At 47.1% G+C, this 25217-nt stretch overlaps 1 protein-coding gene across 2 annotated transcripts in view; it reads right to left on the reverse strand.

Annotated features, from left to right (window-relative positions):
- The window catches only part of CHCHD6 (coiled-coil-helix-coiled-coil-helix domain containing 6), a 251259-nt gene extending 228879 nt beyond the window's left edge, over positions 1 to 22380 (reverse strand). For both annotated transcript variants that reach the window (XM_030307553.1, XM_030307552.1), the window contains exons 1-2: positions 22204 to 22380; positions 2533 to 2662 (exon numbers count right to left, since the gene is read on the reverse strand). In XM_030307553.1, the coding sequence (XP_030163413.1) occupies positions 2533 to 2662; positions 22204 to 22290 (217 nt within the window). In that variant the 5' untranslated portion in view covers positions 22291 to 22380. The remainder of the gene's footprint in view (positions 1 to 2532; positions 2663 to 22203) is intronic.
- Between the last annotated feature and the right edge of the window lie 2837 nt (positions 22381 to 25217).

Genomic DNA, 25217 nt, shown 5'->3' on the forward strand with positions numbered 1-25217 from the left:
CTTCATTTATTTTTTCTAAGTTGCCTAATTTCTTATAGTTACACTTCCCACTTTTTGTCTCAACTCAGGGTTTCTTCACTTGATGAAGTGCTTAGAAAATCTACTTATTGTACTTGTATGTACTATTATTGTACTCTTATGGTTTCGATTCGTACATTTAAATCTTTTATTTCCTCTGACATTTATTCTGAGGTATGGTGTGACATAAGGATTTAATTTTAACTTCTTTCTCTAATCTTGTTCCATCGCTAAAATAAAAGCAAACACTGATTTTAAAAGTAAAAATATCTTGAAATTAGTCAACTTCAAGACAGCCCATTTATGCTGACTATTCTTCAGCACTCAGAAACTCAAACTCACAATCGTTTAAACAGTAAAATACTTTGTTACAACTAAAACCAAATGACAAATGAACCAACACTCTTGCTCCCTGAACTGCTAAAACCTACCAAACACTAAAACCAAGGCCTCTTTTAGCTTCCAAAGTCGAAACGGACGTGTGCATGATACATTTTGGCATTCTTGGCTTCTTTCATCACTTTTTCCCTCTCCCTAGTTAATTCAGTTTATGAAAGTGTACTGGGTGGGGCGCCTGGGTGGCTCAGTCGGTGAAGAGTCCGACTTCTGCTCAGGTCATGATCTCATGGTTCATGAGTGCGAGCCCTGCGTCAGGCTCTGTGCTGACAGCTCAGAGCCTGGAGCCTGCTTCTGATTCTGTGTCTCCCTCTCTCTCCGCCCCTCCCCCACTCATGCTCTGTTTCTCAAAAGTAAATAAATGTTAGAAAAAAAAATTTTTTTTTTTAATTTTTTTTCAACGTTTATTTATTTTTGGGACAGAGAGAGACAGAGCATGAACGGGGGAGGGGCAGAGAGAGAGGGAGACACAGAATCGGAAACAGGCTCCAGGCTCTGAGCCATCAGCCCAGAGCCCGATGCGGAGCTCGAACTCACGGACCGTGAGATCGTGACCTGGCTGAAGTCGGACGCTTAACCGACTGCGCCACCCAGGCGCCCCTAGAAAAAAATTTTTTTTAAGTGTACTGGGTTACAGCCCTCTTCAACCCCCTCTCTCACCAGCTGCTGTAGGTATCAGGGGAGCCACCCCTTTTGTTAAAGGAAAAGAGCATCATGTGAGGGTTTCAAGAATCTCACTCACCCCTTCACTGATACTCAAAAAGATCTCAGGGCAGGTTCAGGAAGCCCTGAAGCAGACAATACAGGGAAGAGCTGGTAGAAGGCCTGGCCAGAGTCCCTGGCTGCAAGCATGCAGGCAGAGCTCTCTGGCCACTGCACAGAGGTCTGTGACCTGGCCCCTGAACACTGCCCGACAGCTCCCCTTTCCTCGCACTTTGTACTCCAGAGATAGCAAATTGCTTCGAGGGCCTCACACAGGCCAGGCTGTACCACACCTCTGGGCCTCTATTTATGCAGAGGCGAATACCTGAACCTCTGCTCTATCTTTCAAAATCCAGTTTAAACATCATCTCCCCTTGAAGCCCCTCCCTAAAATAATGAGGCACTCCTCTGTGCTACCCTGGCCACAGGCATGCTTCTAGGACATCACAATACATGTACCCTACAGGGTTACACATCCAGCCCCCTCACTAGAGCCGTGAGCCGTAAGGGAGGCATCCCTGTGTACTCATCGCTGTGCACCAGCACCGGGCACACGCGCCCTGATCCCCGGCCAGCAGTCAGCAAACGCTGAGTGGACAGGATACAGCTCCTGCCTTCTCCAATGTTACAACCTCATATGGAAGACTGGCAGAAAAGACAAGTTGCAGGCGATACCTAAGACCCAGCTTCTCATAAACAAGTGTTTATGGGATAGAGCAGCAGCGGCCCCAAGGACTTTCGTTGGGGGTAATATCTTAGTATTTCTGCACCTTATATCCTTTCTGAAATTGTCGCATTCCTTTGTTTGCTGAAAGTCATTCAGAGAAAAGCACAAATGTCCTCATCTGTTATGGGCCCCACAGAATAGGGATAAATGAGCTCCGGCCAGCGTAGGCATGGGAAGAGAAACTCCTGAAACAGGCGGGCTGGCGGGCCCTTCCAGGAGGCCACGGTGACCCATCCCAGCAGCCGGGCCAAGGACCGCCTCACGTGAGAGCTTGCTTCGAGACGCTGAAGCCAATGCCCAAGTCATGGCCTCAGTTCCCCCATGCTGCCCCAATTCCCATAAATCCCTGTCATTCTTTGAACCATGCCAAACAGTAATGGCAAAGCTTCTCTCGGGTCCTCAACAGCGACTTCTTACCTGCATTGCCGAACCAAGCCCTTCGGCCTCATTTGTCACTCATTGAGAAACTGGAACAGTGAGGCAAGCCGGTCTGGCCCCAGGACACGCGCTCTAAGCAAAGGTGCTGTCATGCACAGAAAGCCACACTCTCCCGAAAAGCAGTTACCAGAAACGTCACCCAGAGACAAACGGGAGCCACACTGGCTGTCAAATCTGTTCTGACAGGAAGGCTACTTGCCACCGCTTCCCCACCCACCCCTGTCCCCCAGAGTCCCTGCAACCATCCATACCTTTCTCGGGGCCTTTGGAGGAGCCACCCGTAGAAGGCGTAGAAGGCGGAGGGGCAGGAGGCGGAGCTGGCTCCCCAGCTTTGCAAGGCTGGTTGGGATCCTTCATGCGATTAACCACATTCTCGGACAGCTGGGGGAAGAGGTGAGGATGGGAAGAGAGGGACAGGGAAAAAGTTACATCATAGAAACCTCTGGAAATGCAGACTGCCCTTCATCCATGCCCCTGAGCGCACCACTTCCTCCAGACCAACTTCAATAACATAATCTTCCTCAAAACCTCTCAAGGTGGCCCAACGCCTCACAGGTTGGTGCCAAAGCCCCGTGTGGGCCGCCCAGCGCACGTCCTCTGCCGGCTTTCCAGCTTTGTTTCCTGCTGCTCCCTGCACACACCCTGCACGCCACGGGGCCACCTTCCTCACCTCCTCCGCATTCATTGCGCAGCTCCTCTGCCCAGAACCACCGGCAGCGGTCCATCCCCAGTACGTCTCCACCTGTCCAAAATTTCCCCTTCCTTTGAGGGCATCTCAGTGTCCCTCCTCCATGGACAGCACCCAAGATAAGCATCCATTGTCCCCTTCCGTTTTACTCCCATCACAACACGTGTGCTCTTAGGGAAGCATCGCAGGCCCTACCTGCCTCATCCAAAAGATGTGCAAACACCTGGAGGGCCGGGGCGACCTCTCACCCCCCCCCCCGCCCCCGTGTACCCCTGGCACCACACATGGAGCAGACATCGCAACCCAGCTGGACCCCTTCCACCACGGCTCCCGCTAAATGAAGACTGGATAACCGACGCTTTCATTCATTTCAGAGGAAGTGAAATAGGCATGAGGGTGTCATAAAACAGTTTACTGAAATGAAACAGCAAGCTAGGGATAAATCCAGAATAAAAACCCTTTAGAGTTCACTTCAGTAAATATTTATTAAGTACCTAATATGTGTAAGGCATCATAAAGCACAGTTGAGGGAAAAACGTTAAAGATGACTTTAAGACAAAAGCCATAATCAGCAACTCCACTTCCAGGTATCCAGCCGAGAAAACTGCTCCCACATGTACAGGGCAGAAATGGAATAGAAAAAAACAAAACAAAACAAAACAAAAAAAGGAAAAAACATAAATATGCAACAATACGGAACAAGTTAAAGAAATGATGGTGTACATCTTCTACGAAATATTATGGAGCCATTAAGAAAGAATGAGGTAGGGGCACCTGGGTGGCTCAGTCAGTTAAGTGACCGACTTCAGCTCAGGTTATGATCTCATGTCTCGTGGGTTCAAGCCCTGCATCAGGCTCTGTGCTGACAGCTCAGATTCTGTGTCTCCCTCTCTCTGCCCCTCCCTTACACTCTCTCTCTCTCTCTCAAAAATAAATAAACATTAAAAAGAAAGAAAAGAAAGAAAAAGAGAAAGAAGGAAAGAAAGAGAAAGAAACAAAGAAAGAAAGAAACAAAGAAACAAAGAAAGAGGTAGGTGTGCCTGGGTAGATCAGTTGGATAAGCGTCTGACTCTTGATCTCGGTTCAGGTCATGATCTCATAGTTCGTTAGATCGAGCCCCGCATCGGCTCTGCACTGTTAGTGCAGAGCCTGCTTAGGATTCTCTCTCTCCTTCTCCTTCTGCCCCTCCCCTGCTCGCTTGCTCTCTCTCTCTCTCTCTCTCTCTCTCTCTCTCTCTCTCAAATAAACTTTAAAAAAAAAGAAAGAATGAGGTAAAACGTACAACTAACATGAAAGGGTTTAGGGGATAATGCTCCTGATTTTTTAAAGTCATAGAACCCTTTGTATAGCTCAATTTTTTTTATTATTTTAGAGAGAGAAAGAAAGAATACATACACACAAATGCATGTAACTACTCAGAGGTAAACATCAATGAGGCTACACAGGAAACACAATGGGTACATCCTGCAAGTGGGCTCAGGGGCAGCTGGGGCAGGACATTCACTTTGGGCACTTGTGTGTTTTAAATTGTTTACCATGAACATTTGTTAGCAACAAAAGATTATAATAGTAATAACGGAGTCCCTCTAGTGTTTCAAATAAATACAAACTAGATAATTAACGATATGGGACAAGAGAAGACCAAGCGTATACAGCAGTGGAAGAAACTGAGAATCCAGAAATAAAGCTGTATATCTAAGTTCAACTGATGGACAAGGTGCCAAGACAATCTAATGGGGAAAGAACCCCCATTTGTCTCTTCAACAAATGGTGTAGGCAGAGCTGGATTTCGATATGTGAAAGAAGGAAGTTGAACACCTACCTCACACCGTATATAAAAATTAACTCAAAATGGATTGGAGACCTAAATGTAGGAGCTAAAACAACATACAGGTAAATAAAAGGAAATATAAGGGGAAGTCTTTATGACCTTGGCTTTGGCAGTGAGTTTAAAGATATGACACCAAAAGCACAAGCAACCAAAGCAAATGAGGTTGTTTTGGACTTCCATCAAAATTTAAAAGTTTTATGTACCAAAGACCCAATAAAGCAAGTGACAAGGCAACCTACAAAATGGGAGAAAATATTTGCAAATCATACGTGTGACAAAGTCTATGTATCTAGAATAAGAGAACTCCCATAACTCAGTAATACAAAGAAAAATAACCCAATTTTTAAAATGAGCAAAAAGATATCTGAATAGATATTTCTCCAAGGATATATGAATGGCCAATAAGCAAATGAAAAGATGCTCATATCATTAGTCATTAGAGACATGCAAATTCAAACCACAATGAAATACCACTTCATACCCACTAGGAAGGCTATAATCAAAAAGTCAGAGGGGTGCCTGGCTCAGTCAGTTAAATGTCCAACTTTGGCTCAGGTCATGATCTTGCAGTTCATGGGTTCGAGCCCCACGATGGGCTCTGTGCCGACAGCTCAGGGCCTGGAGCCTGCTTCAGATTCTGTGTCTCCCTCTCTCTCTGACCCTCCCCCACTCCTACTCTGTCTCTCTCAAAAATAAACAAACATTAAAAAAATTTTTTTAAGTCAGATAACAAGTATTCCAAAGATATGGAGACATCAGAACCCTCGTACACTGCTCACGGCAATATAAAGTTCCACAGCCACTGTGGAAAACAGTCTGGAAGTTCCTCAAAAGGTTAAACAGAGAATTAGTATATGATCCAGCAGTTCCATTCCTAGGCATCTACTCAGGAGAAGTGAAAATATATATCCCCACAAAAATTTGTACATGAACATTCTTGTCAGCATTATCCATAAGAACCAAGAAGTGGAAAGAACCCAAATGTGCTTCAACTGATGAATGGAAAAGTAAAATGTAGTCCATCCATCAAGGGAACATTATTTGGCCATAAAAAGGAATGAAATACTGATACTCACTACAAAATGCATGAAACCTGAAACCATTACACTAAGGGAAATAAGCCAGACACACAAAGCAACATATTGCATAATTCCACTTCTTTGAAATGTTTAGAATAGGCAAATTTCTAAAGATAAAAAGTAGATTAGTGGTTGCCTTCAGCTTGAAGGAACAGGACAAGTGAGGACTGATAGCTAGAAGGTAAGAGATGGGGGAGGGGCTGATTAAAATGTTCTAAAAACTATTATGATAGTTACACATACCTATGAAAATTCTAAAAACCACTGAAGTGTGCACTTTAAATGGGTGAGTTGTTGGGGTGCCTGGGTGGCTCAGTCAGTTAAGAGTCCGACTTCAGCTCAGGTCATGATCTCGCGGTTCATGAGTTCGAGACCCGCGTCAGGCTCTGTGCTAATAGCTTGGAGCCTGGAGCCTGCTTTGGATTCTGTGTCTCCCTTTCTATCTGCCCCTCCTCTGCTCTCTCTCTCTCTCTGTCTCTGTCTCTGAAAAAAAGTTTTTTAATGGATGAGTTATATGGTATGTGAATCGTATCTCAATAAAGCTGTTATAAAGAAAAAGAGAGAACCAAAGACAAAAATGAGCAGTGTAGACAGGATGTCACTCAGCAAAAGCAGGTTATCCCAGGGAAGGTGTACCTGTGCTGGTTCATGAGGGGTGGGAGCAGGATTTGACAGGACAGAAGCTACCGTGTATTGGGGGGCAGGGGGTACCTCACACGGTGCAGGGTGCGGTGCGGAGAGAAGAGGCACAGACAGAGACCAGTGTGCCTGCAGCAGTAAGCTCATTGTGGAAGGTGTGGGCTATAAAGGAGGACTTGGATGAGGCTGGTACTGAGAGGAGCTTCGAAGTCAGACAGAGGGGCTCCAACAATTGCAGGGCGTGGCTGAAAGTTTGGGGGCCAGGAAGGAACACAGGCTGTGTTTTTAGAGGATGAATTGCAGTGCTATAGGGAGCCCTTGGGAGCATGGAGCGGGCCCTTGGTCATGAAGTGACAAGGGCCTGTGGCACCAGCAGCAGCAGCAGCAGCAGTGGCATGAAATGAAAGGCTTTGCCTGGCGCTGCCTCGGGAAGAACAGAGGAGAGCGCAGAGTTAAGAAGAAGGAGTTCTGATCTGTAGTTAGTGGAAAAACTTGAGAATACCAGAAACAAGGAAATCAAGAATAGGGTATTTTGAAAGAGCAGCAAATGAGCTGGGATGTGGATACAAAATCCCAGACAAGAAAACGGAAAGAGCCCTTAGGATCTTCTGGCTCACTTCGTTATGGCCACGGCGACGAAGGCCCGAGATGAGTCAATGCACTGGAAGGCGAAGGGGCAGTTCTCCAGCGCAGCCTGCCCATTTCCTGCGCAAAGCAGCTGCGCAGAGGGCCAAGGTGGGACACCAGGTGGGATGTGAGACGACAGCAGAGCTGAGGTGCAGTGTTCTTCCAGGAGGCGGGGACACGGAGCTGGTACTCAACAGCGAACACAGGCTGCACGGAAAGGTTTGGGTGGTGCACTGGAACCAGCTCGTGAGAGCTGAGTTTTAAATTTCCAGGAATTTTGTAAGCTGGTTGACTTCATGACAGGAGCTTGAAACTGGCCACGACTGGGGAGTCTGTCCACCACAGAAACTGGCAAATACTACATAGCAGGGTCCTTTCTTGGGTAGAGATCTGATCGCGGAACTTTTACCAGCACACCACGGGGCATCGCTCCCCTCACCCCTCCTTCTGCAAGCAGACCCTGCAAGAGGCCCCAGTCCTCTGAGGGACTGGGCGTGCGAGAGCACTGAGTGGTCCTAGAATCTACACGGGTGTGGGTGAGGCATCAATGGCATGCATGATGCGCATGAAAGAGGCAGCCACAGCAGGTAAGGCCCCAATCCTTGCTGTAGAAAAGGGTCACGTGACCAGCAAGAGCATGCCCTGCACACACACAGAAGACCACAGTAGAGCAGCCACGTGGGGACCAGAGGAAGCAGCCTGGCCGAGGGCACCGTAACTACAGTCCAGTTTCCTTCCTCAAGTATCTGCTTATGAAGCACTCACTGGGTGATAGCAGTGTTCTGGAAGCCGTGGGTGAGAAGAAACAGCAATGAAACGGCAGTCAAAGAGACATGGCCCCTGATTCGTGGAGCTTACATTCTCATGGGAAGTGAGAGACAACAAAGAAGTAAACAGACAATTTCACATATCCTATTTCATCTAACCTAAGACTCCATCAACTGTAAATCACACTGCTTTTCAAATAACCTCAAGAAAGACGACAAAAAAAAAAAAAAAAAACCAACACTAAGGAAATGAACATTCCACCTATTACAGGACATCCTATCCCACAGATGTTAAAAACCTGTGTCTTAAAGATCAGCACAGCACGTCAGGAGACAAGTGCTAGGAATGAATAAAATACAGAATCACAGTGATGGGGGCATGGGGGGCAGCACAGGAAGCCACAGGCACAGGCAATGGCTCCTCAGAGGCGAAGACAATAATGTTAAAACTCCCGCCCCAAATGAGGAGGCCTGACCACATGGACATGTTGAGATCCTGGAGAAAACGATCTGGTGCCAAGCAGAGACGCGAGTAAGTGCAAAGCCTCTGACAAGAACAGAGCCTGGCATGTCCAAGTGCCTAACAGAAGGCCAGCGTGTGAGGAGAGTGGGACCAGATGACCAGGCCAAGGCGGCAGGCAAAGGCAAGACCACAAGCCCCAGCAGAGAGACGTGAGAAGCCCAAATGTGACTCAAGGACCAAGGAAGCTATGGTGGGGTTCTACACAGGTGACTCACGGGCTCCGATTTCCTCATCCCAGCCTGGGGGGCATCCACTGAACCACACTACTTGGTGAGTAAGGGGTTAAGGAAAACATTGGCAAGCTTCTTGTTGGCAGTAGGAGATTTGTAATATTTTTTAATGTTGCTACAAAATACAGCAAGTAATATTTTAATCAACAAATATACATATACACACAGTAGTCATGCGAGAATAAACACCATCTGGGCAAGGCTCCCTGTACCAACAGAACCAGAATGGGGGCCTCTGGAGCCAGACGGGTCTGGGAGCTCTGGTGCCAGAGGCCCACTGGTCACTGTGCCATCCGAGGGGGCCAGACAGGGTCCTGTGTGGTCAGGAGACAGAGGGCCACATCCAGAGCAGTGCAGGGACACGGGAGTGCTACCTGCGCTCTGCTGTGTGGCCTGGACCTGCCCAGTTCTTTGGCTTCTCTGAGCATCACATCTCTCACCCACAAAACGGGGGTCCCTTGAGCCTGGACTGACTGCGATACAGCTCAGGAGTTAAGGGCTTCATGGTCAGGCAGGCCTGCGTTTGAATCCCATCTAAGCTGCTTACTCACTGCGTGACCTTGGGTAGGGGACTTCTTACCTCTAAATCAGTTTCTTCATCTGTGAGATGGAAATAATTAGTGGTACAGACTGCGGGGCTGTTGTGCAGATTAAATGAAGCAATCTACACCAAGCAGTTGGCACAGAGTAAACAAACAATATCAGCTATTATGGGAAACTGCAAAGCAGTACACAAATATTAATTACCACCCATACGAGGCACTTACTGAGTGTGCAAAAATGCATGAGCTAATCGATAACAGTAACAATGGTTAACATCTGCCGCATACTACAAACTGAGTGTTCTGTGTTCCACGTGCAGCTTTGTGACCTTGACCAGGTTTCTTCCTTCCTCTTCCATCATCTGTACAAAAGTCGGGCAGATTCTTTTTAAAGCACCCTCCAGCGCACAACTGGTGGCTCCAATCTGGACCTGGCCTCGGCCTAGAGTGATGCAGGGACTCAGGGGAGGAGACCCGTGCCGCCTCCAAAGAGGCACATTCACCTGATGCCTGCCCGAGTCTCCGGTGACAACCGGGAGCCCGAGAAGGCACGCATGCACGGACACCTCACCACTTCTGTCCTAACACACGGGGCCGGGCACCCAGACTGCACTGCCCAACCATCACCACTCCCTGACGGCAACCGAAACACATCCTTCACCCAAAAGCGCTGAATTTCTAGGCCGGTTCCCAAAGAGGGGGCGGGAGGCTTCTTTCTCAAACCACACAGGTCTGTGAGTAAGTCAGGTGGCCACCTCACAGCTGAAAGGCCAGGGAGAAGGGTGCTGCTTTACCAAACACATGTAGGTACTGCCCATTTCTGATGGAAGAACAGCGACCCACGAGACCTAACACACGTGACCACCTGCTTGCCATTGCTCCCACCAGAAGACAAGTTCCATGGAAGCAGGGAGTCTGCTGTACCGCCCTCGCTGTATCTCCCGCGCCCAGAAAGTGCCCGGCTCAACTATTTGTTAAACACGGGAACTAAAGAAATATTTATTAAAGGCCCAGGTCCACAACACCAAGCTACTCCGATGGAGTATGTCAAGAGATAACAGCCGAGAACTTTGTACACAAAGAGCTGACGGTCAGACAGGGTGGGTAAGGCGCACTGGCACAGAGAACACAAGGTGCTGGCTATCAGTGAGACGCCTGAGCCAGCATGCCCAGGAGCTCTGCCAAAGGAGCCTAAGTGTCAGCTGGAAGAGAGAGCGCCTGAGACGGGCCTGAAAAGAAAAAAGAGGATGTGGAGAAGGGTGGGGGGTCAAGAGGTGTTCCAGAGAAGAAGGGTACAAGGAAGGCACAGCGGGAGAAGTCCAAGGTTCGGCCTCACCGAGCGCAGGTCCATGAAGAAAGTATGAGTGGAGGGCTGGTGGGCTCCCCGTCACCAGGAGGGCCTTGAACGACAAGAGGAGAATGGTATTTATTCTGCCATCAACTGGGAGCCGCTGACACTTTCCAAGCAGGGCCTCAGTTGCGATCTTCTCTTCACACAGAATACCCTGGCAAAGCTGCAAGAAGGGCAGAGGTCACAGAGGGCCAAAGGCAGGGTCGCTGCCACAACAGTGCACATCCGGAGTAGGAGGGCTGGGAAGTGTACCTCTGCAGGAGTTGGGGAGGATGTGGTGGCAAAAGACTCCACACAAGCGAAATAACTGGAGACCTGGCATCTGAATGCTTGCACAGGGCAAGTGAAAAAAGCAATTTACAAAGTGGTATAGGCAGTATGTTCTCATTTGTGCTATAAAAAGGGAAAGAGCGGGCTTGTCTATGGAGGCTTGGGAAAAGCCTGAAAGGATGCAGGAGAAACTATGAACAGTTGGCATTTAAAAATAAGACGCATCTTGCAAGAAGCCTTAAAGGAAAAACGAGGGAAAGATGACAGCAAGGCCCAGACCCGGCTCGCTGGAGAGGAGACACCATCACTGGGCTGAGAACTGCTCTGCAAGTGTGTGGTGCTCTAAATCCATTCAGGCAGCTCTGTTCCCAGGCAAGTAAACCGACTACACAGGACACTGCGAGAGGTTGCATGTAAAGAAAGATATTAGGGACTCCCTGGCATCAGAGTGCCACGGGGCTGACCAGAGAGCAAGCGTAACGCCTCCACACTCCAGAAGGGGGCAACAAAGCTCACAGTTGGGGCAGAGGAACTTCCGACCTAGGACAGGGGATCCTATTCCAAGATAATGAGAAAAACAGCCTACCTAATATTCCCTGAGCGAGCTCTACAGGCCAGGCCCCAAGCTAAGTGCATTCCCATTTTATAGAAGAAGACACTGGAGTCAGGGAGGTGAAACAACTCACCCAAGATCGCAGAAAGTCTTAAGCGCTAAGTGCTCAGGCCAGGACTTGGATCTGAACCCTGGCCACCTGCACAAGGGAAAGCAGTAACTGAGAGCCACTGTGAGGTGGCAGAATGGCCAATTCAAGAAAAATAAAAATAATTTGCAGGTCACATTTCCCCCATTGATGATGCTTTATGGAGCCCCTGGATAGGGGGTGGGAGGGAGAGCTTGTATGTACTCATAAAACACACAGCCTACTTAAATTAGGAGAATGTCAATATGAAAAATTAGCACTTTGTTAGGCTTAACGTGTTACTCATCCAGACACATCTAGAAGTAGCAATGCGGAGGCAGCTTCCTAAGCATTATTCTTTGCATTAGCAAATGCTCTGATGTTCAAATGAGTTCACGGCACCGGCTCATTTATGAGAAGAGGCGGCATCCTGCTCACGGAAAAACGGACAAGGTGTGGTGCAGAGAAGTGGCCTGCCCGAGTTCTCTGGTGACTCAGCAGCCACTAGGCCTGCACAGCCATGGTCGAGGCCGCTCGCTGCAACATTTTCTGAGGACGCGCTAGGTGCCAGGAGATAAACTGGGGCTCACTGCTCTCTCCAAGCTGGGCCTACGGCTTCTCCAGTCAGGCTGAGCACCTGGGGAAGTTTCCAGAAGAATGAGCTTGCAGGTAGTCGGGTCTGTCCGTGGCTCCTGATGCCCAGACTCCCCAAGCCCCTTGAAGGCACTGCCCGATCTTGTGGTTCTAAAAAGATTTGTCTCCTTGCCTAAGGCTGTTGCCTTGGAGATTCTGTTCACTACTCTTTCAGTTTTCTATGAGCTGAAATTAGATCCACCGGCTGCTCACCACAGATTTAAATCCCAGAATGTCAGAACAAGAAGAGCCCTTGGAGACCTCCTCCACTGAGCGTGGCAAACACAAATGCCCACAGGTGTGAGGCAAGTGACAGAATTAGTAGAATGGGCCTAGTAGGAAAAAAACACAGTGCAAGGACAACATGGTGGGGACAGCGGTGAGAGCACATGCCCCTCAGAGAGGGCAGCTACCTCGTAACTCGGGGAAAGTTATTGCCATATGGGAATGTGGACCAGACTTTCCATTTGTCCCCCAAAGCGCTAAAAATTGAATTTATGTAAAGCCTCCGAGCTTTAAATGTTGGCAATCAATTCGAATCAATTAATTCCACAAAGTTTCTGGACTCGTGGTTTGGGGCAAAAAAAAAAAAAAAAAAACGGCTCTGGGCTAAATACTGGGGACAGAAAGACAAACAGATGTGGCTCCTACTCACGGGGCAGGAAGGGAGTAAGCAAGGAAGAGATCATCTCTGCCCACGCAGGAAGCACTGGGAGGTGAGCACAGTCTGCAAGACCCAGGACAGGGACGACCCAGGGTGAGGGCGTGACATCAGAGGGTGCCTTTCGGAAGGTGACACTTGAACTGGTCCTGAGGATGACAAGGAGTTTAGCCAGTCACACGGAAAGAAAATACTGCAGACAGAGGGGAACAGAGTCACACGCAGCTCAGAGTACAGAAGAGCAGGTGTCCTCCCTACCAACATGTTCAGAGGCAGAAAAGGCGACAGCAGACGGCCCCCGTGAGCCAGGCCCAGGAATCTGCCTTTAACCAAAGGGAATGACACAATTAGCTTTAACTGTGCACAATCACTGACACAACCAGCCAGTAAGGGGCACTGCCCCAGAGTGCAGGACGGATGAAACAAGTGAGAAAGGAGATGAACTTTTCCCCGATGTGCCTCCTTTGGAACTGCCTGAATTTTATCATCATTTGCCTGATGATAAGTAAAATTTGTGTTGTTTTCTTTTTAATTACCCTGCCGGCACCAGGAGAGAGAGGTTTGTGGGAGACACGTCTATAGGGAGAAAGAACAATTTATCAGATGGTCAAGGGAAAACAGAATGGGGAGTTAGCTAGGACAAAAGCAAAAACAGAGAAATGGTTAGAAGGGAAAACGCAAGATCTGTCATGAAACATAGAGAACAAAGGGATGTGGGGTCCAGCTTTCTGGCGGAGGAGCTGGCTGGCTGGAGCCATCCAAAGCTTAACAAACAAGAGCGATTTCGAGAGAAGCAGAGGAGGGGACGCAGGTGGGTTCTGGCAGATATAGTGAATTACATGCACCCATGAAACATGCAACGGGACAGCTCTGGGTTAGATGTTTAGAATCCAAAAGTCAACAGCTCGTGAATGAGGATGAAAGAGAATGGCCAGGGTGCAGAAGGGAAAGAAAGCTGAACTAGGAAACATTCTGAAGCCTCCACCAGCCGCAGAGAAACAGCAGAGGCGGCAGGTTTGATCTGGAAACCAGAGCTGCCGCAGCACAGCGAGCAGGGACCCCCCACCAAGAGGTGGAAAAGGTAGACTGGAAACCTGAAGGATCAAAGATGCTTCTAGTGTAGCGGCTTTACCTCCCCAATGAGGGAGGTGACCCAAGATGAACTTAGTAAGAGTTAGAGTTAACAACTATCCTTATATTTACATGACTTTATAGATTTTACTTTTATGGAGAAAGATCTTCCACATCATACTGTGACACAGTTAGGGAGAATTAGGGGGGAATTTCATCTTATACAGGGGTTATATTCAAAAGTCAGACAAGGTAAAACAGAAATCACCTTAACTCTTACACTATTTACATTTCATTCCTGGTTACACCACAGTACTATTAAAAGAAAACTTGAAGAACGTTCAAGAAACCCCTGAAAGTTGCTAAGTCTGCCCCTAAAGTACAGCGTGGTTGTGTGCCCAGCCCTTTACTGTCCTTGACCATAGTGAGTTTGGGCACCCTGGAGCCAGGTGAATGGAGGGCACGTACTACCCGAGTCTTCTGTCTTTCAGATGGTCCTCTGCTCCTCAGCAGCTGACAGGGGGAAAGACAGAGAAATGGTAAGTGCTCTGCTTCCCTGAGGAGTTGGCTCCACCTCACCGCGTGTCAGACATGATGTTGGGGACGCATCAAAAAGAGTAACACCTGGCAGAGCACCCAGCCCGGGGACTGGCACACGACATGCGCTTGACATCCAGACCCATATACTGCTCACAGAAAACAGTGGAGAACTCGGCCGTCTATGTCCTGACTTGCCACGTTGGCATTTTCTGTTGTGGCCCCATCAACTACAATCCCCCAAATGGTCAGCCAGATAGAGTACAGAGGCTGGGAAAGACCGGAGAGGATTTATGATCCAACCCTTTCCAGACACCAACACTAACAGGTCCGTCTTGCATATAAGGAGAGAGACTTACTGCTCTGAGTGTCAGAGCTCCAGGCCAGAGCTTCCTGAGACAGTTGGTTCACCATGCTGCCTCTAAGCAGCCAACTAAGACGAAGGATGTATGATATGCAGCATCAACATTCATGCTGAGACTCAAGAAACATATCACGGGGCAATACCAAGGTGAAAAGGAAGTCTGCTGCATACAAATGGAACAAGTCTGTGTTAAAGCTGGAACCATAACAAGCAGAAGGGTAAAATTCTCAAGTGCAGCTGCCAAAGATCGCCAGCTTGGCTAAAAGTACCATCAGTTCATTAATCCAAGCGTGCAATCCAACACGCACACACAAATGAGCCAGACACTGAAATAAATAAAAGTCTTTGCACTCCAAGAGCCTACAAACAACAAACAGGATATAATAACAGAGAGGAAGAGGTGACCAAGATTATTTAAAAATATCAATCTTAGAAAAGGCAACAATGAAAAACCTACAGCTAACATAGTTAATGGTGGAAGACGGAATGTTTTCTATCTAAGTACAGGAGCAGGGCAAGGGCATTCACTGTCACCACTTCTATTCAATACTGTATTGGAGGTTCTAGCCAATGCAATAAAGCAAGAAAATTAAAGAAAGGGCATCAGACTAGAAAGGAAGAAGTAAAATTTTCCTTATTTACAGTCAGCATCACCCTATCAATATAAAATCATAAGGAATCCACAGAAAAAAACTACTTGGATAAATGAGTTCAGCAAGGTTGCAGGATACAGGATCAACATACAAAAATCAATTGAATTTCTACATACTAGCAATGAAGAATCCAAAAGTTAAATTAAGAAAACAATTCCAAAAGTTAAATTAAAAAAACAATTACATTCGGGCATCTGGGTGGCTCAGCCGTTAAGTATCTGACTTCGGCTCAGGTCATGATCTCACAGTTCATGAGTTCAAGTCCCACATCAGGTAAGCACAAGCCCCGCTTCAGGTGAGCACAAGCCCCACTTCAGGTAAAACATGAGCCTTGGGTAAGCCCTGCTTCTCTCTCTTTCTTTTCTCTTCTCTTTCTCTCTGTCTCCCTCTCTCTGCCCCTCATGGGATTCTCTCTCTCTCTCTCTCTCTCTCTCTCTCTCTCTCTCTCTCAAAAAAGAAAAAGAAAAGAAAAAGAAGAAAAACAATTACACTCATTTTAGTATCAAAAAGAAAAAATACTTGGGAATAAACTTAAGAAAAGAAACATAAGATTTGTTCATTAAAAGTATAAAACATTGCTGAAAAAAAATTTTTTAATCTAAATAAATAGAGACTTCATATTCACATATTGGAGGATTCCATGTTGTTGAAATGATGATTGTTGGGGCACCTGGGTGGCTCGGTTGGTTGGGCATCTGACTTCGACTCAGGTCACGATCTCACGGCTCATGGGTTTGACCTCACGGACTCTGTTCTGACAGCTCAGAGCCTGGAGCCTGCTTCAAATTTTGTGTCTCCATCTCTCTCTGCCTCTTCCCCACTCTCACTCTGCCTTTCTCTCTCTCTCTCAAGAATAAACATTAAAATAGAATGGCAATTCTCCCCCAAAGTAATCTAGATTCAACACAAACTCCATCAAAATCCTAAGAGTTTTTTTTTTACAGAAGTTACCAACTGATCCTAAAATGTATGTGGAAATGCAACAGACTCAGAATAGCCAAACCAATCTCAAAAAAAAAATTATATTTCCCAATTTTGAAACTTACTACAAAGCTACAATGATCATGACAATGTTGTAGTAGCATAAAGATAGACATATAGCATATAGATCAATGGAACTCTCAACAGAATTGAGAAACCAGAAATAAACCCTTATGTTTATGGTCAATTGATATTCACGAAGGTCCCAAGGTAATTCAAGGGGGAAAGGATAGTCTTTTCAACAAATGATGTTTAGAAAAATTGGATATTTCATGCAAAAAAAAGATGGCCTTTAGATTAGGGTTCAGTGAACTCTAGTGCTTGAGCCAAATCTAACCCAACACTTTTATAAGTAAAGTTTTATTAGAACATAGCCACACTCATTTGTTTATACACTGACTGTGGCTTCTTTAACCCTATAATGGCAGAGTTGAGTAGAAGTGATAGAGACCTTCTGGTGAGCAAAACAGAAAGTATTTACTAACTGGTCATTTACAGAAAAACTTTGCCAACCTCCGATTTAAACCCTTACCTCATAACATATAAAAATTAACACAAAATGGATCATAGAACTAAATATAAAAGCCAAAACTATAAAACTCTCAGAAATATAGGAAAAAAAATCCATAACCTTGGGTTACACAAAGATTTCTAAGATATGAAGCACAACCAATAAAAGAAAAAACTGATAAATTAAACTTCATCAAAATTACAAGGTTTGCACTTCAAAAAAGACACCAATAAGAAAATGAAAAGACAAGCCACACGTTGGGAGAAAATATTTGCAATTTGTAATACGATAAAAGACTCATATCCAGGGGCGCCTGGGTGGCTCAGTCGGTTAAACAGCCAACTTCGGCTCAGGTCATGATTTCACGGTCCGTGAGTTCAAGCCTCGCGTCGGGCTCTGTGCTGACAGCTCAGAGCCTGGAGCCTGTTTCAGATTCTGTGTCTCCCTCTCTCTGACCCTCCCCCGTTCATGCTCTGTCTCTCTCTGTCTCAAAAATAAACGCTAAAAAAAAAAAAAAATTAAAAAAAAAAAGACTCATATCCAGCATTAAAAAATCGTGTAGCTCATAATAAAAAGACAAACAACCCTAGTAAAAGTGGGCAAAAGATCCGAATACATATTTCACCAAAGAAAATTTACGGATGGCAAATAAGCCCATGAAAAGATGTTCAACACGATTAGATACTTGCATGTAAATTCATGCCACAGTGAAATTCATGCCACATGTAAATTCAAGCCACAGTGAAATACCATTTCATACCCACTAGAATTGCTACAATCAAGAAAACAAACAGTAAGTGTTGGTGAGGATGTCGAGAAGACGGAACCCTCATCTACTGCCAGCAGGAATGTAAAATGGTACAGCCGCTTCAGAAAAGTTTGACAGTTTCTTAAAAAGTGAAACCTAACAACTCACTGAATTCATAAGCAGAATGACCCAGCAGCTCTACCCTTAGGTATCTATGCAAGAAAAATGAAAATATAGGTCCACCAAAAAAAAAAAAAAAGTTGTATGCAAATGTTCACATTATTCATAATATAAAGAACCAGAAGCAATTCAAATGTCCACCAACTAGTGACTGGATGAACAAAATGCAGGACAGCCAGGCAATGAGATACTACTCGGCAATAAAAAGGAACAAGCTGCTGATGTATGCTACATCAACAAACCGACACCAAAAACATTGTGCTCAGTGAAAGAAGCCAGATGTCAAAGATCTGAGTGCATTCATATGAAATGTCCAGAAAAAGCAAACTCAGAGCAACAGAAGGATTAATGGTTACCTGGGGCGGGGCGTGGGAGTGGGGACGGACTGCAAATAGGCACAAACGATCTTTTTAGGTCTTGAGAATAAATGTTCTAAAATCTGATTGTGGTGACAGTTGCTCAACTCCATAAGTCTGCTAAAAATCATTCAAATGGGTGAATTTCACATGTAAAAGACATCTCAAAAATATGATTTTAAAAACAGAGAAGAAAACCACCATCATCAGAGAACATCTTTCCAAAGCACCACTCTTGATTAGAGACCTGCAGTGTTGCCTCCAAGGTAACACACGGACAAGCCCTCCCTGGCGATTCAGGACCCATCACCTGTCTAGCCTCAGTGCCTGGCCAGCTTTCAACATCCCGACCCCTCTGTGGCTGGCCAAGCACATGGCGTGTGGAGCCAGAATGAGCCTCCAACTCTACCCCTAACTAGCTGCGCCCTTGGGTTACTTGGCCTCCTTGAACCTATGTCACGTCTGAGATGTGGACAACAGCTCACAAGGTCAGCAGGAGGGGGATATCTGAGCTAGTGCTCAGAAAACACAGCACAGATTGCATGCTTCTCATGGCTGGCTCGGGCACATCTCCAGCGTCCCCCGCTCAGAGCGGCAGTGTCCGCCATCCCACTGCAAGCAAGGATCCCCGTTACTCTGCACACTTTTGTTTCCTTCAGAGTACTTGCAGCTTTTTCTTCCTTTGCCTCTTTTTTCCTTTCTTGGTCTGTTCTGACATTGGGCTGAGGTCTCCATGAGGGTAAGGACCTTATGCTTTGTCCCTGATGGCCTCTGCAAGGCCAGGCCCAGTGCTTGGTGAGTAATCTGTGTGCAGTAAGCATTTGCTGAGGTGAAGGATAAATTGTGGCTACAGGTACAGTGTTCAGGCGTATGGCTTCTCTGGCAGGGGCATGTTTGGGGACTGTTTCTTGTGCCTCTTCTACATCCTCCTTGGTCCTCCCCTCGGCAGTGGTCCAGACTTGCCTCACGAAAGCAAGGAATGATGGCAAATGTGATGTAGCCAAGACAGTGTGATGGGTCTGGGGACACAGCTATCATGCAGCCGGCCAGGAAGTGAGTTGGGAAGAGTAGCGGGCAGCCAAGCAGCTGGAAAGGGAAAAGGCTGGAGAACAGTGGAGTCTAGACGTTGAAAAGCAACCAACTTCAGCTGAGTTACCAAATACGGCTGCTTCCATGGGGCAGAGAAGTGAGCACACGCAGGACATTATTGTCATGTGTGAACCTTCTCTCATTGGAGGATAAGGTTAAATATACTGGCTAAAATGAGATCTTTATGTATTTCACACATGCCTGCTCTGAAAACTGGAGTTGCATATAATTGCAGCATTTTGCATTAATTAAATTTCTCTTACCTTCCGTGGAATTAGGGCTTGAACTCAATATGTAAATTTATGCAAATAAATGTGCAAAGGAGCAAGGCCCTAGCACTAGCACTGAATCTTAAGGGAACTTGAGTACTTTCCAGGATCAGGGCCTGGGGATTAAATACGAGTAGTCTTTAAGAATATTTAACTTTCTCTGAAGGACCTGGGGCAGATACTCTTCTTCGGCACCTACCTTCTACTTAAACTAACTTCTCATTTGGTTCATCCAATGATCTCTGCTGATTTTTTACTTGCCTGCTTAAGGACAAGGTGGACTCCCCAACTCTCAAGTAACTCTGCTAGTAGAAAAAGCCCCCACAACAAAACACTTCATTGCCATCACCTCCTTTCTCAAATCTCCCTCTCCCAAACCAGGCACACAAGTGGAAGGAAGGAAGGAAGGAAGGAAGGAAGGAAGGAAGGAAGGAAGGGAGGAGGCTCTCATTTGATGGGGCCATGCACCCCGTGTGCCTCTAGGCAAGTCATTTATTCTGATGAGTTTACAGTCAGTCACCAAACCTCCCTCTAATTTTAACAGTCTCTGGGAGAACTAAGTGGGGTGCCAGTACCTGTCGGAACAGGTAGAGGTTGTGTCGCACAATTTTCAGGCTGCCTTGCATATCACTGGGGGAGGGAGCTTGGAGTAGTGAGAAAAGGCTGTTTCTTGCACCCAAAAGATCTGGACTAAAGTCCCATCAGTCACTCAGATGATACCTCAAAGTTTGAACAGCCCTAAGCCTGATTCTCCATCTTTAAAGAGAACTTACACTTTGCAGAACTAAGGGAACTAGATGTAAAATGTACTAGTCTGATATCATACCGCCCCCCCAAAAATGATCCTGTCAACTTAGTGGAACTCAACTTCCTTGAATCTTAGAAGACCTGACTTTGACCTAATTTTCCAACATTCCCAAACACAGAATACCAGGTGACAAAGGTGAGAGAGCACCCAAATACAGCCAAGGATGTTTTTCTAAATTCCAATTCAGGCTCCTGCCTCTCAACCTTCAAACAGGAGCCAACTCCTCCCCGTTTTGTCCTCATCAAGAGCCCGGTCAAGACTAGATAAGGCCTAGCAAGCACCAAATGTGCTAAGGACTATCCTAGACTAAGAATAGAGACCCCCACAAAACACTACTGTTTCTAAGCACTTACACACACATATCTTAAACAGTACCTAGGATTACACACCCTCCCCTGATTTTTCTAAAAACACAGGGATTGAGATTCAAATAATAAGTTGTTCACCCAAGGGCACACAGCTAATGAGCATCTGCTCAGAAATCAGACTTCCTGAGGTCTTTTTCTGAGTTACTCTGTAATTTAACTAATTCACCTACATCCCTATCTGTGCATTCTATTTCAACGTGGTTGCTATTTCACTGGTCTTATCCATTGAACCACTCAACAATGGTTTACAAACCACCCACTATGTGCCAGGCACAGGTGTATGAACTGCAGCATTCAGTCAACAGGGCTTGGAGTTGGCCTCCATCAATCCCAGCTCTCCCTCTTGTCATCTAGGTGACCTTGGGTAAGTTACTTCACCTCTCAGTGCCTTACTTGTCCTTATTGGCAACTAGAATTCTACCTCTCCCACGGGGCTGTTGAAAATTAAATGAGAGGTTGCCTGTAAAGGATTCAGAGGAATCCATGGTCCCCACTAAGAACTCAAATGTGGGCTGCTTTTATTATTCCTCTAAGTTCTGGGGATAGAGTCTTGAAAAGGACAAGAGCCTTGGTCTCAAGGAGCTTTCACTGTGGTGGGAAACACAATAAACAAGTTAACTATCAATAGAGGTTCCCAATGGTGATTCTTCTATGAAAGAAAAAAAAAAAAATGTGTTGATAGTGTGGGTGGGAAGCTACTTTAGATTGACCGGTCACCTAAGGATACTCAGATGATTCTCAAACTGTGACAGTATGAGAAGAGCCTCATCTAGGAAAAGACAGAGGGCAGAAAACAGCAAATGCAGAGGTCCTATGCTTGGAACAAGCCAACATCTTGCAGTCAGGAAGCCAGGAGGTGGGAGGGAGGCAACTGGGTGAGATGCGGGCACACGGGTCAGCAGAACCGCTTTGTAAAACAAGGTAAAGTGGTTCCTCTTCATCTTAAATGCGCTAGACATCCACTGGAGAGGATTAAGCAAGGGGAAGGGCATATGATCTGATTCACAACTTTTAAACTGCTCCTTCGGCTGCGGTGTCGAGAATCCGAGAGCCTCAGTGAAGAGGCAGTTGCGTTGTCCTGGACTGGAAGCATCCCACGTACATGTAACACGACGTGTGCACTGGGGTGCAGGGGAACAAATGCAGGTCTGCAACAACTCAACCGGAGCTGGAATGTGGCCTCCCCACCTCTCCCCATTCTCCACTTTCTCCCCCGATGCCAGGGTAGTGAAGCCTGAAGGCGGCCACTGCCCAGATGGCGGACACCGGGCATCCCCCGAGTCTCGGGTCCCTCACGTACACGGCGGAGAGAGAGATGCTCGCCACCAGGGCGTTGGGAGGGCTCAATGAGCGAGGCGCGCCCGCCCAATCTCGGGCCCGAACCTCCCCTCAGGCTGGCCCGCGCCCTCCACGCCCACCCGGCCCAGGCCGCGCTCGCTCTTCGCGCCCGCCGGCGGCCCGCTCACCCGGATGCCCTGCAGCACCCGGACCCGCTCCTCTTCGTCCATTCCGAAGGACACCCTGCGGGCCTCGCTGCTCTCGGTGCTCCCCATGGCAAGAGGCGAGCCGGCAGGCGGCCACGCGACTCGGCTCCAGAGCAACCAGACGGACGCCAGGCTCTGGCTCCCTATGCGCCCCGCGCTTCCCGGGACTCGGCTGCTGCGGCACAAGCCAACAAAGCCCCGTCCTATTGGCCGCCGCCGGAGGTTCAGCCAATCATGTGGCGCGGGCCCGCAGGGCGTTGTGGGGGTTGTAGTCTCCAAGGTCCGAACTGCCCATCTGTAACTAGCGATCACGCGGAGGCATGGTGCGTGAGCGGTGGAAAGCGCGTTAGAGTGCAGCAGCCAGGGGAAAGATCACCCTGGAAGCAGAATCGAGGGTGATGATCTAAGGCCAGGAGACCAGCGGGGAGTCTGAGGCAGGCATGTCAGGGCGACCTTCGCATGGTTTGCTGCTTGGCGCCTTCAGCAAACTCGTGTTGAGCGGCGCTCAACTAAGAACTGGGCAAACATTGAACTAGCCGCGGAGAATGCAAAGACGAACAAGACACGCCCAGCCATCGTGAGGTTTAGATGCAATGGAAGGAACAAATGTAAAGACAAACAAGCAAGCACATAAATAAACTTACTAATCACTGTGGTAAATGCCAAAAACGGAAAACTACATCACAATGCCAGGGCGGAAATTAATAGGAGGGGGCCTCCTTTAATTTGAGAGGCCACAGCAACCTCTCTGAGAAGGAAACATTTGAGTTGAGACTTCAGGATGAGTAGGAGTCAGCCAGGAGAAGACGGGAAGAACTTGGCAACCAGTATAAAGGCCCTGAGGCAAGGAAGACCTTGCCACCCACATTCAAGAAATAGAAAGAGGGCCCGGCCATGTGACTGGAAAGTGAGAAGGGAGCCATAGGCAAGAAGGCCAGAGGAGCCGGAAGGGTTCAGATCATGTAGGGCCTTATAAGCCAGGGTCAAAATTTTATTCTAAATGCCCTGGAATGCAGTGAATGATCATAGGCATTTAGGAAACATTGGCCAATGAGCACACATGCCATGCATTGAGTGCAGTATATCAAGCATTGTGTTTATGCTTCTTATACAGGATCATATGTGTAATGGAGGAACATAAATGATTGCAATTTCCAGCCACAGTGACCTTGAATGAAGCCCCCTTTTATTCAGCTGAGTTTCTGAATGGCTTTGATTTACCAAGGTGGGCCTGGACGTGAGTTTGGAATCGAACCGAGGCACACTGGATTGCTACATGAAATAGCAAGAATCATTTGGAGCTGCTTTGGGGAACCTGGAAAAGAAGGAGTGAGGAGGAGAGAGACCAATGAGAATAGCTTCAGTGAAGAAGCCAGTGAACATTCCAGAGGTGGGGACAGAGGATTTTTATGAACAAAGGTATCTGCTACTGTCATTGAAAATACTTTGATTTGGGGCCTTTGATTTGAGTCACCTGGGTGACTCAGTCAGTTAAGCGTTCGACTTCAACTCAGGTCATGATCTCATGGTGCGTGGGTTCGAGCCCTGCATCAGGCTCTATGCTGACAGCTCAGAGCCTGGAGCCTGCTTCAGATTCTGTCTCCTTCTGTCTCTGCTCCTCCCCCACTCACACTCTGTCTTTCTCTCTCTCTGTCTCAAAAATAAGTAAACATTAAGAAAGTTCGTGAGTTTGAGCCCCTCGTTGGGCTTTGCGCTGACAGCTTGGACGGAGCCTGGAGCCTGCTTTGGATTTTGTGTCTCCCTCTCTCTCCGCCCCTCCCCTGCTCGTGCCCTGTCGCTCTCTGTCTCTCAAAAATAAATAAACGTTGAAAAAAATGTTTTTAATTAAAAAAAGAAAATGCTTTGATTTGTAAATCTCCCTCCTGCCCTTCTCTCCTCCCTTTCTCCCCTATAAGCAGAGCCCGAGAAAGTGATTCTGGTTCAAGTGGTTTATTGGGGAGTGCCTCCAGAGAAATGAAGGACGGGAACAGGATGAGGTGGGAGAAAGCTAAGTAAAGATGTGGTCAAAACTGGAGACTGGCTGCGGCCTAATTCTGGGTGGAGTGGCAGTGGGGACGGTGCTCTAGAGAACAAATTATATCCAAAATTGGTTTCATCATTTGACAAGGGGACAGGCCTTCTGTGCCCCACATCAGTCAGTTAGTGACAGCCCAGGACAACGCCCCAGTGAAGGGGGCATCTGTGAGCTGCCAACAGCTCACAGCCACAGAAGCTGGGGGATGGTCTCACCGGCTGGTAAAAAATCTGGGTGGGGTACTATCAGTATCCACTCATGCTGCACATGTTTTTGAAGGTCTCCCAAACACCCAAACATCTATGGCTATGGAGGGGGCGGGGGGTGTAAAAATTGAGGGAAGGGATGGGCTTCTCTTCCGGGTCAGATGATGGAATAACACCCTGAACTGATTCCGCAAAACGGGAGTCCGGACCGCAGATCTGAGCATGAGACGGTGTGCAGTCTTCCCCACCTCCACTGTGTGCAAAATCTGGGGAGAGAATCAGAACCCCACAAGACTTAGATTGGGGGTTACAGTGCCAGCAGCCTAGCTGAGCCTCATGAGAACCAACCCAATGAGTTCTATACTGCAAATAGGGGAAGATAACATGACATTATAAATCCAAAGTAGGATGAATAAAGGCAGTGGCATAGGAATGCAGAGGAAAGGAGAGGAAGGGAGATTTATATATTTTGAAAACCTTTGTGTCAGGTCCCATGACACAAGCATCATTTGTGTGCAGTTAATCCATAAGCAATTCATTTAATCCTGGAAACCATCCAGAGGGAGTTATTTCCCCATTCTAAGACCTAGGAAACTGAGGCTTTGGGGAGGTAAGGTGTTGTAACAGGCCTACTAGTTGCTGCCCAATACCCATTCTCTCCTTCCTTACAACAGAACCCCAATCTCCTTCGGTGCAGCAACATACCTGGTTAGAAAAATTGGCCAAATTCAGAACAATTTGAGCATTATAACAAT

This window comes from Lynx canadensis, chromosome A2 (assembly GCF_007474595.2).
Source record: "Lynx canadensis isolate LIC74 chromosome A2, mLynCan4.pri.v2, whole genome shotgun sequence".
NCBI lineage: Eukaryota > Metazoa > Chordata > Mammalia > Carnivora > Felidae > Lynx > Lynx canadensis.